Source organism: Barbus barbus (assembly GCF_936440315.1).
Source record: "Barbus barbus genome assembly, chromosome: 38".
Classification (NCBI taxonomy): Eukaryota; Metazoa; Chordata; class Actinopteri; order Cypriniformes; family Cyprinidae; genus Barbus; species Barbus barbus.
The window spans coordinates 27,589,701-27,604,700 of record NC_136716.1 but is presented as its reverse complement, the minus strand read 5'-3'; the positions used below and the strand labels follow the sequence as shown (position 1 = coordinate 27,604,700).

The 15,000-nt window shown below is 35.3% G+C and overlaps 2 protein-coding genes across 4 annotated transcripts in view; one reads left to right on the top strand and one right to left on the bottom strand.

Moving 5' to 3' along the window:
* LOC306857958 (fumarate hydratase, mitochondrial) overlaps positions 1 to 5,720 on the bottom strand; it is a 16,470-nt gene extending 10,750 nt beyond the window's left edge. For 2 of the 3 annotated variants that reach the window (XR_013783186.1, XM_079398263.1), the window contains exons 1-2: positions 5,458 to 5,720; positions 491 to 678 (exon numbers count right to left, since the gene is read on the bottom strand). Coding sequence is in view for 2 of the 3 variants with exons in the window: in XM_079398263.1 (XP_079254389.1) it covers positions 491 to 619 (129 nt within the window). In the remaining variant the exon portion in view is untranslated. Of the gene's footprint in view, positions 1 to 490; positions 679 to 4,419; positions 4,517 to 5,457 lie in introns of those variants that run through there. The other variant, XM_079398264.1, reaches the window with a different exon arrangement.
* LOC306857959 (hematopoietically-expressed homeobox protein hhex-like) lies at positions 4,149 to 8,578 on the top strand. The gene is made up of 4 exons (XM_079398265.1): positions 4,149 to 4,543; positions 6,999 to 7,177; positions 7,255 to 7,305; positions 8,272 to 8,578. The coding sequence occupies exons 1-4, from the start codon at positions 4,207 to 4,209 to the stop codon at positions 8,419 to 8,421; spliced, it is 717 nt and encodes a 238-aa protein (XP_079254391.1). The 5' UTR covers positions 4,149 to 4,206; the 3' UTR covers positions 8,422 to 8,578.
* The last annotated feature ends 6,422 nt before the right edge of the window (positions 8,579 to 15,000 follow it).

The following is a 15,000-nucleotide window of genomic DNA, read 5'->3' as shown; positions in this document are numbered from 1 at the left end:
GAAGATATTTAGTAAATTTCCTACAGTAAATATATCAAAACTTCATTTTTGATTAGTAATATGCATTGCTAAGAACTTCATTTGAACAACTTTAAAGGAGATTTTCTCAATATTTAGATTTTTTTGCTCCCTCAGATTCCAGATTTTCTAATAGTTGTATCTCAGACTAATATTGTCCGATCATAACAAACCATACATCAATGGAAAGATTATTTATTCAGCTCTCAGATTATGTATACATCTTAATTTCATAATATTGACCCTCATGACTGATCATAAACCAATACTCGTGTTTCTAAATCACTGTAAATCACAGTTTCACCCCTCAGAAAAACAACCAAGCTGTATTTAAGCGCAAATACACACTTATAATGTTATGAAATACATATATGAATGATTTCTGAGGGCTTCAGAAGAGCGTTATTAAACATGAAGGTCATTGACCATAGGTCAGTGCGATCTAAACACCGCAAAAACAGCATGATTTTACCATTCTGAGCGGCCTGAGCTGGACTCCCGGCGCCGGGCAGATGTTCCGGAGACTGCTGGATCTCTGAGCGGCCCACAGCTTCGACAGATCCGCGCTGAAGCGCTGCAGGTTCCGTGTGGAGCGATACATGGCGACCGGGGGCGGAACTAGTTTCTCACCAACCAGAGACGAGAATCAGGGGGCGGACACTTATTAATGAAACACAACACAGCCATTGTTACAGGAGGGACACAATTACCGGCGACACGCGTGGAATTAAAAACAAAATGAGCGCTTTTAGTGACCTGCATCTTGTCTCTCATTTATCAGATATATAAATGGATGAAAATAATTATTTAATATGTTTCGCTAACGGACTTCAGTCGTGGAGTTCAAGAGCGGAGACCGCAGCTGTTACTTTTCTCAACGCTTTTCAGGATTGACCAATCACAGCCGACTGATGACATCACTGCATTACTGCGCTTTATATCATCACTTTATATAGAAATAGACCACAACACCAGTCATAAGGGTCCTTTTTATGAAATTGAGATTTCTACATCATCTGAGAGCTGAATAAATAATCTCTCCATTGATGTATGGTTTGTTATGATCGGACAATATTTGTCTGAGATACAACTATCTGAAAATCTGGAATCTGAGGGAGCAAAAAAATCTAAATATTGAGAAAATCTCCTTTAAAGTTGTTCAAATGAAGTTCTTAGCAATGCATATTACTAATCAAAACTGAAGTTTTGATATATTTACGGTAGGAAATGTACTAAATATCTTCATGGAACATGATCTTAATATCCTAATGATTTTTGTCATAAAAGAGAAATGTATAATTTTGATCCATACAATGTATTGTTGTTTATTGCTACAAATATACCTGTGCTACTCATGACTGCTTTTGTGCTGCAGGGACACATATAAAGCGTATAATATAATATAATATAATATAATATGTAATTATATGTAATATTATTATTTATTATAATATATAATGTGTTGTGCCAGATTTCTGTGCTAATCGCTGACATCAATAGATAACGATGATACTTTATTATATGAACAATATTCTCTGATAAACCTCAAATCAATCTGAGATTAAAGACAGCATCGCTGGAGGATAGTTGCACAAATATTATTAAAATGAATATTGTTTTTAATTCATGCCAAAAGTAGGCCTACATTAAATTTGATCAATACTTATTATTGATGCAATTTAGTGATTTTTGACTATTCAAAGATTATTTTTTTATGCCCATTAAAAACAAAACATAGTAATTATAGTTTACCAAATCTGCCAGATTAAATTGATTATTAATGAATAATTTTTTAATCACTTCACTGCTCCGTTTTTGTCTATAATTCTAATTGTTATTATTATTATTATAAGGAAGATAATGGTTCAGAAACATGCGTTATTTCTACATCTCCACAGCGCATCCAGCAGATGGTGACCACATTCAACAAATGAATCTAGAACCCAAAGAACATGCGTTTGGAGGAAGGTTCACATACTTATGAACAAATGTTCTCCTAGTAACGCTAATAGAACGAGCAATGGGTTAAGTTCTCTAGTCTTTAATTATGATCTCAAAACAATATTATTAATGAAACTTTTGTTTTAGCAGGAGATTTTTTAAATGTTGCACTGAGCGTTTAGAGAACATTCCTAATGTAACAAATGTAACATTAATGTTTGTAAAATGATCAACATTCACATAACCAAGAAAGACGTTTTTAAAAATGGATGTTTTGAACGATTCCACAATCTTTAAGTTCTAGTGTCTGGTTTTTATCATATTTTTAGGCCCAAAAGAGCAGAAATGAGCGCTTGTTGATTATTTGATTGTGATTATTATTGTGTCAGCAGTAGTTTGAGATGATGATGATGATGATGATGATGATGATGATAAGTGTTCCTGTCACTCATCATTATCTGTTTCCTTCTCGGTGTTCAGCTCTATTCGACTCTAATCAGCTGCTAATTGAAACTAACCGAGATCAATAGACTCTGATAAGAAGTGATCAGTTCGGACTTTTCTTATCAAATGACTGCAAATGACGAAATGATATCAGAGCTACTGGAACACTTTATAAGTGCATTTCTGAGTAACGAGGATGATGAAAGTTCGTGATTATTGATGCGTTTAATCAAACATTCGGTGTCAGGAGCTGCTTCTCAAGGCCATTATTGGCTCCTTCAGAGTGAATGTGATGGAGTTTGTCCAGAATGAGCTCCACACGACTGTGACAGCAGATCAATTAACTGCAATGATTGGCCAAGCGCAAATATTAGCCTTTCATGCATGACATGCTTTCATCTGCAGGTGATATTAGTCGGATTTATCTGAGAAAGATCAGTCTGTGCTCCTGAGATGAGTCTTTCATTCATTACAAACCACTTCATTAGAACTGAACTGAAATAGCAAGAAACCCCAACTAAATAAATAGGTCCAAGGTCTATGTGCTAATTGTAAACGGTGAAGCTCAGTTAAATATATTTTTGAAATAGAAAATATAACAAAATATATTTCAGAATGTAGGCCTATTTCATCATCATTATAATCATTGTTATTGTTATTATTATTATTATTATTATTATTTGTTCCTTGCTGGTTTTTATTCAAATGTTCACACGTGTTATAGACAACAAAGTTTTTCATCAATGATATGTCATTTTTTATTTAAATATGACAAATATAGCTATTTTTAAATACTTTAAACATATATTTTTCACAAATATTTGCAAAAATACATCAAAATACAAATATATTGGTAGAAAAATATTTACATAGGCCTGTTTTGAAAAATATTTAGCAATATTTTTAACCTTTTCATGGATTTCTTTTAATTTTTTTTTTTTATATTTTAATTTTTTTTATTTGAAAATGTGTATTTTGTGTGTGGAAGGTATTCGAACATTTAACCAACTTTTCCCCATTCATTTTTATATCAGAATGCTTTGATTGCCAGTGAATGTGTTTTTAAAAAAAAAAGTAATTTCTTAAAAGTTTTGGCTACACAATAGCTATTGAATTTTGCCAAATAGATATTGATTAAATGCAATTTTATATTCTAGTTGTTGTTTTTTTTTTTTTTTGTAAAGCCATTATCTTTAAAATCAAAGACATTACTCGTTCATATTTCGTAAATTATTTTTTTATTAATTTATTGCACAAAATAGCATAAAAATAAAATCACAAAATCTTTAAATAATTTGTAACATAGACGAATAACCGGAATACAATCTGAATAAAGTCATAACATCTTTGTTTTTATCCATTTAACTTCTATTGATTTGATCCATTATTCATGTCTATAATTAATTCTATAATTTAAACTCGCTTTTTCATAAATGAATTTCATTTTAATAAAAAAAAATAAGCAATTCAACTTTATTTGAACAGGTTTATAATTATTACTATTTTTATGAACAATGTATAATGTCATGAGATGCTATTAAATTCGGCTTTAGGTTTAGTAATGTGTCTTAAATGAAAGTGAGATTGAATCCTGCTTCATGATTGTGTGTTTAATCAGGTGCATCCTGACTTTCCTCCTCCTCAGGTTTCTTCTTTCTTCTCCTTCATCTCATTCTTCTCAGAGAGCCAATCAGAGCTCGCACCTGCAGGAAGTTTGACCCGTTACTCTCCTCCCTCATCAAACATCATCAGCTCCCTCACTAGTGACCTCCCGCTTTCGCTCATCGCAACCTGACGAACTGCATGGAAGCAGAAGTCACCAGAGGTTCTCCAGCCATGCAGTTCCAGCCCTCGCACGCTCCTTTTTACGCGCCGACGCCCGCGCCGCCCGCTCACCCGACGCCCTTCTACATCGAGGACATTCTGGGCAGAAACGCATCCGCGCCTGGCCCGGTGATGCCCACGCCGACCCTGCCGTCTCCAAACTCTTCGTTCACCAGCCTGATCCCGTCTTACCGGACCCCGATCTACGAGCCCACGCCGATCCACCCGGTTCTGTCGCAGCAGGCGCTCGCTTACGCGTCCATCTACCCGTTCCAGCGAGACTTTACGCACGCGCTGATCCGCCACGACCCGCTGGGTGAGAGCCAGACTCATTTCTGTCCTGTTTCGATCTAAACCAGAGCTGCTGAAGAGCCTGGTCTCATGAAAATGCTTATCAATAGCACGATTTTCTATTTCTATTTGGCGTCCTATTAATACATAGACTTTAGCGTGCATATAATACCCCACACACTCAATCCTAAGCATTCGTTTCATATGCACGCCAAAGTCCATTTCTGCGTATAAATAGCACGACAAATAGCACCAGAAACTCGTGCTATTGATACGCACTTTACCCTAGCAAGCTCTGTCGCTGCATGCGGCGCTACTTTGACAAATGTTACACTTTTGTACCTTTTTACAACTACACTATTAAAAATAAAGGTGCTTTATTGGCATCAATGGCTATATGAAGAACCTTGAACATCCGTGGAACCTTTCAAATGCAGAAAAGGTTCTGTATAGTCGAAAAAAGGTTCTTTAGATTTTTTAAATATTCTTCAAAATGGTTATTTTAGGAACTCTTCACTGAGAGGTTCTTTTGGGAACCAAAAATGGTTCTTCATGGCATTACTGCAAAAACACCCTTTTGGAACCTTTATTTTTAAGAGTGTAAAGGGTGCATGTTAGTGCCTTAAAGCTACATATTAGTGTCTAAAATGCTAACTTAGCTTTTAAGATTACCCTCCTGGTGATAGATTTTGTACCTTTTTTCTGAGAGTGTCTGCGAGTGGTTGACGCTTTCGTTCAATATTAAACATCTGACTCCACGTCAACTGAATCTGGTCAAACATCTTTTTTAGAAATATGTGTGCGTAAAAGAGAAAGCCGACGTGCATTTATATTGTGAAACCGTGCCTAAAAGTTGGTGTGATTTGGACATAGAAAGCTGAGCTTCATGAGGTCTGTTTACCAACAGCTCATGTGGTTAATAATATCAACCAGACTGACCTGAAGAGGAAGCTCTTCTTGATTTCGAAACTGCAGCTCAAAGCGCGTTTCTGTGACCCTGCTGCTCTAAACGAGCGTGAATTCGGATCGTGTTCCAGATGCTGGGCTCTCAGGAAGCGTGCTGGCTGAGGAAGACTCTGCTGATCTTCCTCACATGTTGTCGGTCTGAGGTTCAAACTGCCTGTGCTCAGCAAGCCCTGACCCTTTCCGTTCATTCCGGAAATCTTGAGCTCTCGATAGGAGTAAATGTGCTTTCAGAAGCTGTGAGATGTTTTCCTGGAGCAGGACTCGTGCACGCTGCTGATTATTTTATCCACATCCTCAATACACACATATTCAGGAAACACTCGACTTCTGATAGCCGGGATCCGTTTTTTTACGGATTGTTCGTTTCCTTTCATTGAGCTGCACCTCTTTAACTGCAAACACAACTCTACACACCTCACGGAACTTCATAATAACTCTATACTCGCGCTTCAGCTGCATGCTTTTTAAACTAAACAAATGCATATAGATCAGTTTTATTACTGCAAATATGATTTGTATTAATATGGCCTATATCATCTATACATTTATATTTAATAATATATTCATATCTTTATTGATGCCTTAAAAAGTCAAAAAGAAATCACAATGCTGCCAAGTTTATTGAATTTCATTACTGTTAAATAAAATAGTTTTATGAATTGCACAAAATCTGAAGTTTTTATTTAAATGTGACACGTGAATGTATTTCCTAAATTATTTTTAAAAATATAATTATATTTTTAAAATATATTTTCAGAAAATGGCCAAAAATAAATGGGTGGAAAATAGGTTATGCGTAATACATAAACATGTATATGTTTTTGTCCATATATATATATATATACATATATCCTGAATTGACCCTATATATGTATGTTACATTTAACATTTCTGTTATACTTAAAATAATATTTAATATCAAATTATTATTTTTATGCTGTAAAATACTTCTACGACATAGGATTGTATATTTAAATATTTAAAATAAGTATCTAATTTCCTGAAAATTTAATTCTAAATCTATTTTTAAAATAGATTAAAAAAAAGAAAAGATTTAGATTTCGGATGATTTCCTGAAGGCCTGAGCACGTGTCCATCTGAAGGTGATGCATCGGGGTTTTTCAGGCGGGATGAATCGCAGCTTCCTCTGTGTTTGTGAGGGCATTAGACGGATGTTCACCCCATTCACCAGATTAACCAACAGGAAACACATTGACGGAAATTTTGCCATAGTCCTTCTGCTCATAAACTCCAGCTTTCAGCGGATGTTCGAGCTGACAGACAGACAGAGAGACCAAACACATTATTCACCTTCAGCCTGAAGATCTGCAGGAGTCAAACTCGCTCTTTATTTGCCCGTTTATTCCTGATGTGATCATCACAACCAGATATTGACTTTGGCCTGCATATAATACGCATCTACCCCACAATCCCAATCCTACCCATTGCGTATCATATGCACGCCAAAGGTCATTTCTGCGTATAAATGCTTCATATCGATGTGTGTTCTGCAGGTAAACCTCTGCTGTGGACGCCGTTCATCCAGCGGCCGCTGCACAAGAGGAAAGGAGGACAGGTTCGCTTCTCCAACGACCAGACCATCGAGCTGGAGAAGAAGTTCGAGACGCAGAAGTATCTGTCTCCTCCGGAGAGAAAGAGACTCGCCAAGATGCTGCAGCTCAGCGAGAGACAGGCGAGTCATCACCAGCTGCATTCACTCATCTCTCTCTTCAGCAGTCAAACATCTTTGATTCTTTATGTCTTCTGCAGGTCAAAACCTGGTTCCAGAACCGTCGGGCCAAATGGAGGCGATTGAAACAGGTGAGAATCTGCTCTTAATACACGTCAAACAGTCGATTTTATTATTGTAATAATTATACTGAATCCGAGGCTATATGTGCTATTATAACTATCCTACATAATAATCAGGATTTCTGACGTTTCGTTTGAACATTTACAGCAAACACAACTAAATCAACCAAAACACGGATCAAATAAATAAATAAATACACTTTATATATGAAGGTTTTACACCTTTAAAGTGACTTTAATCTTAAGAAAAACTGCTTTTTATTGTTGTACTATTTTATTTTGTTATTTTATTACACTACAAATGATTTTTCGAAGTGCAATAGAGAATAGTTTAGTGTCGTGCGTTTTACAAGAAAATATTATTTCGGTCTTTTATCAAATATCTCGCTTAATTTAATGCGTTACTCGCCGTTTCTTTGTTTTTGTGAAATTTACTTGCGATTTCTGCGTGAAAATCGTTTCTACATTTAGCCTATTTATTTGTTTATTTATTTATTGTTATTTAATTATCCTGTTAATTCGTTTTGATCGCTGCTTCATAACAGCGCATTAAATAAATAAATAAATAAATAAATCAGTAAAAAATAAAACGAAATAAAATGTATAACAAAATATAAATACGAAATAAAATTTAAAACTGTTTTTTTAATGCAGTAAAATAATTGTATAGAACTGTATCATGTTTTTCTGCTATATTAAAAGAAACATATTTAAAGATTTTAATAATTTCCTGAATATTAAATTCTAAATCTAGGCTAAATAATAGGCCTATTTTAGAATAGGCTATAATATTAATATAGCCTAATGTTTAGAATTCCTAGAAAATTTCTATAATATTTATAATCTCTTTTTTTAAGTAAAAAAAATAAAAATAGAGAGTGAAATTCACGCCGGTGTACGGCAAATAAATAAATAAATGCCGCTAAATAAAAATCCCCAAGCAGCATTTGATATTGACATGATTGTGTGAAACAGGAGAATCCTCCGAGCGGTAAGAGAGATGTGGAGGACTCTGGCGAGCAGAGAAACTCGGACAGATCGAGTCCAGACGTGATGCGCGAGTCTGAGGAGTCTGAGGAGTCTGACCAGGAGCTGGACATCGAGGAGGAGAGCCCTCAGCTATGAGCCCAGGACCTCAGCACTGTACATACTGTATCATACTGTACATTTAGAAGCACAATTAACTTAATGGATGTGTAGATTTCGATCCAAACCTGTATCTGTGTCTCGTGGGAAACTGTGTAAATATTTTGTGTCAGTCAATAAACAATATTTTGGCGGTAAAATATCTGTCTAATTTGCCTTTTTAATGCATAATTATGCATCATTCATATTTCTTTATTCAATGTTAAATGTGAACCTTAATTGTGACCCAGGAGCACAAAACCATGAGGGTCAATTTAGTGAAACTGAGATTTCTACATCATCTGTGAGCTGAATAAATAATCTCTCCATTGATGTATGGTTTGTTAGGATGGGACAATATTTGTCTGAGATACAACTATTAGAAAATCTGGAATCTGAGGGAGCAAAAAAATCTAAATATTGAGAAAATCTCCTTTAAAGTTGTTCAAATGAAGTTCTTACCACTGCATATTACTAATCAAAAATGAAGTTTTGATATATTTATGGTAGGAAATGTACAAAATATCTTCATGGAACATGATCTTAATATCCTAATGATTTTTGTCATAAAAGAGAAATGTATAATTTTGATCCATACAATGTATTGTTGGCTATTGCTACAAATATACCTGTGTTACTCATGACTGCTTTTGTGACACAAATGGTTTCAAAGTGCATGATTCAACTGCTTACATTTTCAAAACTTTGCTTTTTTTTTCAAAACTTTACACACAAATCCAAGAATTGCAAAATGAAGCAATGCATTCAAAATATCACAAACATCTCAAAAGCAAATATTTGCAAACACCTTTGCCAGAATATTAATTCCTGTGTGTTGCATAGAGAATTGTGTGTTGTGTTATTGTTATTGTGTGTTTTATGAAAATGAAAACCGAGTCAAAGTCTGTGAATTAGTGTCTGGTTTTGTAGGTTTGGTGAGTGCTTCTGCTGTTTGAGTGACAGCTTTCAGAAACTGTGTGACAAGGAAAGATTTAGTGTGGAAGCAGCATAATATGGCAGATGTTATTTCCTTTAATCTGATGTGATGAAGAATGAGCATTAGATTTATCAGTGTTATTAGTCCTTTATCTGTTGATTCACAATGCTCTCATCATAGCAGATTATCTGTTAGTCATTAAAATCAATTAAACTCTATCACTTCCTGAATGAAACAACAGCACAGTTTGAGATCTGGAGCTCGGCGATCGGCGGCGTTATCGCTTCAAACAAGACAAACAGGCCTGAGTTTGTGCTAATGCTGTAGTTAATGATTGGACAGTGAGAGGATCCTGGGCGATGAATCACAGTGTTCTGTGCATCTGAGAGAGTTCAACAGCCCCGCAGCGGTGACAGTTTGCTCCAAAACCAACACCATGAGCATCGATTCGGCCTGAATTGAGAAATGCTTCACAAATCGTGATTCTGAAAAAAACAGCATGTGAACTGAACCTCTGACCGCAGGCCCAAACACATCAGAAATCCGTCCTGAGCGTGTCTTTACCTCTGAACACCAAGGGTTTTTATTGGCATTGTTGGTTCCATGAAGAAGCTTTTCAAATGTTCTTCACACTAATGGATCTTTCAAGAATTGAGGTTCTTTGAGGAAAACACTTCTTCTATGGCTTCGCTGCTGCAAAACATGCTTTTAAAGTCTTTATTTTTAAGAGTGCATGCAAAAACCTTCTTAAAAAGTAAAAAAAAAATGTTGCACCTAAACTTTAGATTCATTCATTTGTATTAGTTATATATTCTTTATCTTCCTGTTGTGTTCTGGTCATTTTGATGTGGAGAGGAATTTCTTTTTCCTGAAAATGCTAAAAATGTTATCATTGGACTTAAACCTGAAAATAAAAGATAATTTATGTAGTTTTTTTGTTTTGTTATTTTTTATTGAAAAGCAAACAGCACATGACTTGAGTGAACAATGAGTGAAAAATTGAAAAAAGAAATTGCTTGTAAATCTCTCTGTGTTCATCAACAAATCTAAGAATCAATCTTATCGCTTTATCGATTTTTTTTATTTTAAATTAGCACAGGTTTTGTGTTTTGTGAAACAGCACTATTTGTGGATAATTTTCAGTCAAAAACTGGTGAATAAGCTCAGATCAAACGAGGCCCATGACCAATCAGTTCCATTTGTGATACTATAGCTTAAGGAGAGATTTACAAGGCCTGTCATTTGAAATAAAGTGAAAAAAAGAACTATTTGTAAATCATTTTGGTGATATTCACCCGATAACCTGGTGCATGAGCTCAGATCAATGAGGCAATCGATCAGCTCCATAAAGAAACAAAAAAACCTGTGCTAATTGAAAGAAAACTTTAGAAAAAGATTGAATCCCAGATTTGGTGATAATAGATCATAACAAGAAATGTATCATTTTTGACCATGCAGGACAAGGATTTTCAGAACAGCTAAAAAGCTTTTGTGACTAATAAAGACCATATGGAGGCTTTTCTTGTAGTTTTTGAAGAAACCCTAAATCTGAGACAAAAGTTACAGTTCAATAAAACAAAACTGATATCTCCATAAAGTCTCTTGAGCTAGAAAAGAGAAAATATTCAAATATGTTCTATGTTTTGTTAACATTCTCATTCAATTATAAACATGTTATTTCTCTATTTGTTCTCAGAAATGTAAAAAAAAAAAAAATCTTGATTATATGAATGTTAAAGAAACATTCCATTTTGCAAACATTAGGGGAACGTTACATTTGAATGTAGCATTCAAAATAGTTACATTAGTCTAACTTTTTTAAAAAATGTATCAGATCACCCTGATGGAACGTTCCATTAACACTAACTGACAACGTTACATGGGTTAACAGCAATATATCACTCCAAACTCATGCCCTATCCTCACAAACCCCCCTGACTGAGTATTTATGATCTGGAGCTGTGCTCACGTTTACAGAAGTCATTATTTTACAGCGCAGACAGTGAAGCAGAAGGTCTGACGGCGATATAAAAGCTCCATCTCCAGCTGAATTAGGCCTAATTGAAGAGCAAACAGCACACTTGAGTGAACAATGATGCCTGAGTGATGTTTTCCCGGGCTGCCGGAGGAATCTTCTCCTCACCTGAAGGCCGCGAGCGCTGCTCCTGATGGACGGCGAGGGTCTCTTTGACGACAAATGCTCAAATATTGACCCGTCAGCCTGAGATACGTCCAGTGGCTCTGATAGTTTAATTGACAACAACTCTTGCTTCATCAGATCAATTAGCGCGGCTCTTTCAGGCCTGTTAGCTCTCATTACAGCGCTGCCATGTGTGTGTTTAAAACTCCAATCAGTCTTTTCCATGATGGCAGAGATTCTGGCCTCTTAATGGCTTGTTTGTTCCTTTTTGCTCGGGCAAACCTGCAGATTGCTTTTATGTGCGGCCGTGAACGAGCTTGTGAGACACGGCCTGATTTATTCATCCTGTGACTTAATGATACGTGATAACAAGGCTTCCATTAAAGATTCTGGATGCAGTGATTAGGCCTTTCCAAAGCAATTAGACTCTTCCTCTCAGCGTTTAAAGACAGAACAGTGAGTGAGAGTTTACTGAGGAAACATTCAGCTGTTCTGCCTTTGATCAACTCCATGAACTGTAATGAAGATCCTCTCACTGCAGAACTGCACAATGAAATTAGTCTGTAAACACAAGGTAGATAAGTCAGCCAGAGCATGACACTCACTATCAATCCAACTAACATTGAGGCAAGCTTCTGTCAAGGTTTCAAACAAACATTCTCCCACTAACTTTTTATAGAACATTGGTTCAAAGTTATCCGGTCTTTAATAATGTATACAAAACACACACACACACACACACACACACACACACACACACAAACACACACACATAAAAAAAAATATATATATATATATATATATTTTTTATTTATTTATTTTTGTTTACTTTTTTTATGTGTGTGTGTGTGTGTCTTCAGTAATATATAGTTTTCTCCAGCGGTTTGAGTTGTTGGTGTTTACAGTGTCAGTGTGTGAAGCGTCCTGCAGTCGTCTGCTCAGTGTAAACACACACTGCTCATTAATTTATCAGCCTCAGATAAATGGTGTCCATGTGCTCAAGGTCGAGCGTCACACACGTGTTCACACACACACACACACACACACGCACACACACACACACACACACACACACACACACACACATTCCTCAGTCACCAGGTTAAACTTCATACTTCAACTTATGAGGCTGTTTGGGTTTCGGAAGTTAAAAACGTTCCTAACTTTTCTACTTTACTTTATTGTGACATTTTTTTTATTTATTATGCAAAAGCAGCTAATACAAAGTCTTGTCTCAAATGACACATTTCTGCTGGTCATGCAGCGATGCGTGTTTCACTATAACTACAGCATTACATCAGCAGGAGTTTACTAGGAAGAGGACAGCGAGGGCAGCATCTGAAACAGGGCATTCATTCAAAGGGTCAGAGAGACTGGAAAATGAATGTGAAAAACAACATTATGACTGATTTGGTGAAATAAAATGCTATAAAATAAAATAAAAGGCAAATTGATTTACATATTTCATTTTCATACACAATGGTATTTCAAAATGTAAACAAAATAGTGAAAATAATAAAATATAAAATAAATAATAAACAAATATTAATAAAATGTAATAGTGTAAGATAAAAACAATGAAAGAAATACAAATTTAAGTATAAATTAAATTAAATTAAATTAAATTTACATTTCTTAAATATTGTGTCTAGGGCAGATAAAAATGTGAAAAGCAGATCAACAGGTCCATATTTAAACTGATAAACTGGCCAGTTAAAATGAAATAAAGGATAAATGAAAATGAAATGTAAGGTACATTAAAATGAGGTATAAGAGGCCCACACAAAAGCACATGGAAAAACAAAATAAATAAATAAAATAAAATGTCATTTAATTAAATATACTGACTCCTTTAATATGTCTAGGGCAGAGAAATAAAAATATGAAAAGCAAATCCCTGTTTCTCTAAAATCTAGTTAAATTCATACGCACTCAAAAGTGTTAGTGGATATCAGTTAATATGATGAAATATTTCTTTGAATAGAGTAATGAACGATCAGGAGAGGTGTGTGTGTGTGAAAAGGAAGCCAGATAAACCCATATCTGTCATAAATGTCTCCTTTCATACAATACTGTAACACACACACACACACACACACACACACACACAGGCACTGATGGAACGCAGTGACAGCTTGACTCTTATCTCAGGTGTGTGTCGGCATACAGATGAAAACATGATCGTGAGCTCAGCAGATCAGGCCGTATTGATCAGTTTTATGACAGACATCATGAGTTCAGTGCTCAGTAAACACACACACACACACACACACACACACACCACTGTAAAAGCAACCAGATTCAGAACACGGCTGTGTGTGTCCAAGAACACCATCTGTTTGCTTCACGGACAGAGTCACCAGCGCAAAAGAGACAGAAATACAAAAACACACAACAGCTGAAACCACCACAGAAACAATCTGTGAGCTGCCTATCTAGACTGTATTTCAAGGGCTCATGGATGAACTCATGACACAAAGACTTTAGTAAGGCAGCACTGAATGCATTGTGATGTTTGATTGATAAAAACCACTATAAGTATACTTTCTGTTCAGATGAACTTAAATTATTGACTAATTAAAGATATAGTATTGTACAAAAGTAATTATATAAACTCTATGATTTCTATTAGGGAATATGACATTCTGCTTCATTTGAATTCAAATCTGAAAAGTATTAATAAAAACACTGAAACTAATTGAAGATGCAATAATAAGTCTATAATATGTTTTGGCATTAAAATGGCATTTAAGGTATACATTAAAAGGAGGATAAGAGCTCCACATAAAAGCATAAGAAGAATGAATCAAATAAGTAAGCAAGCAAATAAATAAATAAATAGCCTTATTTAATATTCCTAAATGTTGTGTCTAGGGAGAAAAATATATGAAAAGCAGATCAACAGACCCATATTGAAATATTTGAAAATGTTATTTCTGATGTTCTCTGAACAGTCAAGACATTAAATGTTTTAAAATGTTTTTGTGTTGGTTATGCAAATGTCAAGGAAACGTTCCATTTGATCATTTTCCAAACATTATGAGAACGTTACTTTGGAATGTTCTCTGAACGTTCTGACACAAGTGTAACATTTAAAAAACATTATCCCATTAAAATGTTTCAATAAAAAGTTCCATGAACGATGTCCTATAAATAATGTTTTTGTGCTTTAAAACATTTTGAGAACATTATTAAAGACCAGATAACTTTCATAACCTTGAGAGAACCTTGCCAGAACATTCCCTGTTAGCCGGGAGCCCAGTAGGGTTTCTGTCTGATTTAGTCACATGACTGCATCAGCAGGGGCCAGTTTAATCTGGATCAGAATGATCTGGCTTTGGAGATGTTTTGCGATCCAGGATCAGGAAACACATTTTACCATCTTACATTGTGTTGGGTTTTCAAAGCAAAACTGGATTGCATCACCCTGATCCAGATACACACTTTTATTTGATTACTAGTGCTCTACGGAGCCCCTAAAGGGACATGATGATGGGAAAAA

Bases quoted from the DNA above. Each gene is read 5' to 3' on its own strand.
- LOC306857959 (XM_079398265.1), top strand. From the start codon at position 4,207: ATGGAAGCAGAAGTCACCAGAGGTTCTCCAGCCATGCAGTTCCAGCCC. The intron at 7,178-7,254 runs GCGAGTCATCAC...TGTCTTCTGCAG, and splicing joins TGCAGCTCAGCGAGAGACAG to GTCAAAACCTGGTTCCAGAA. The intron at 7,306-8,271 runs GTGAGAATCTGC...TGTGTGAAACAG, and splicing joins AATGGAGGCGATTGAAACAG to GAGAATCCTCCGAGCGGTAA.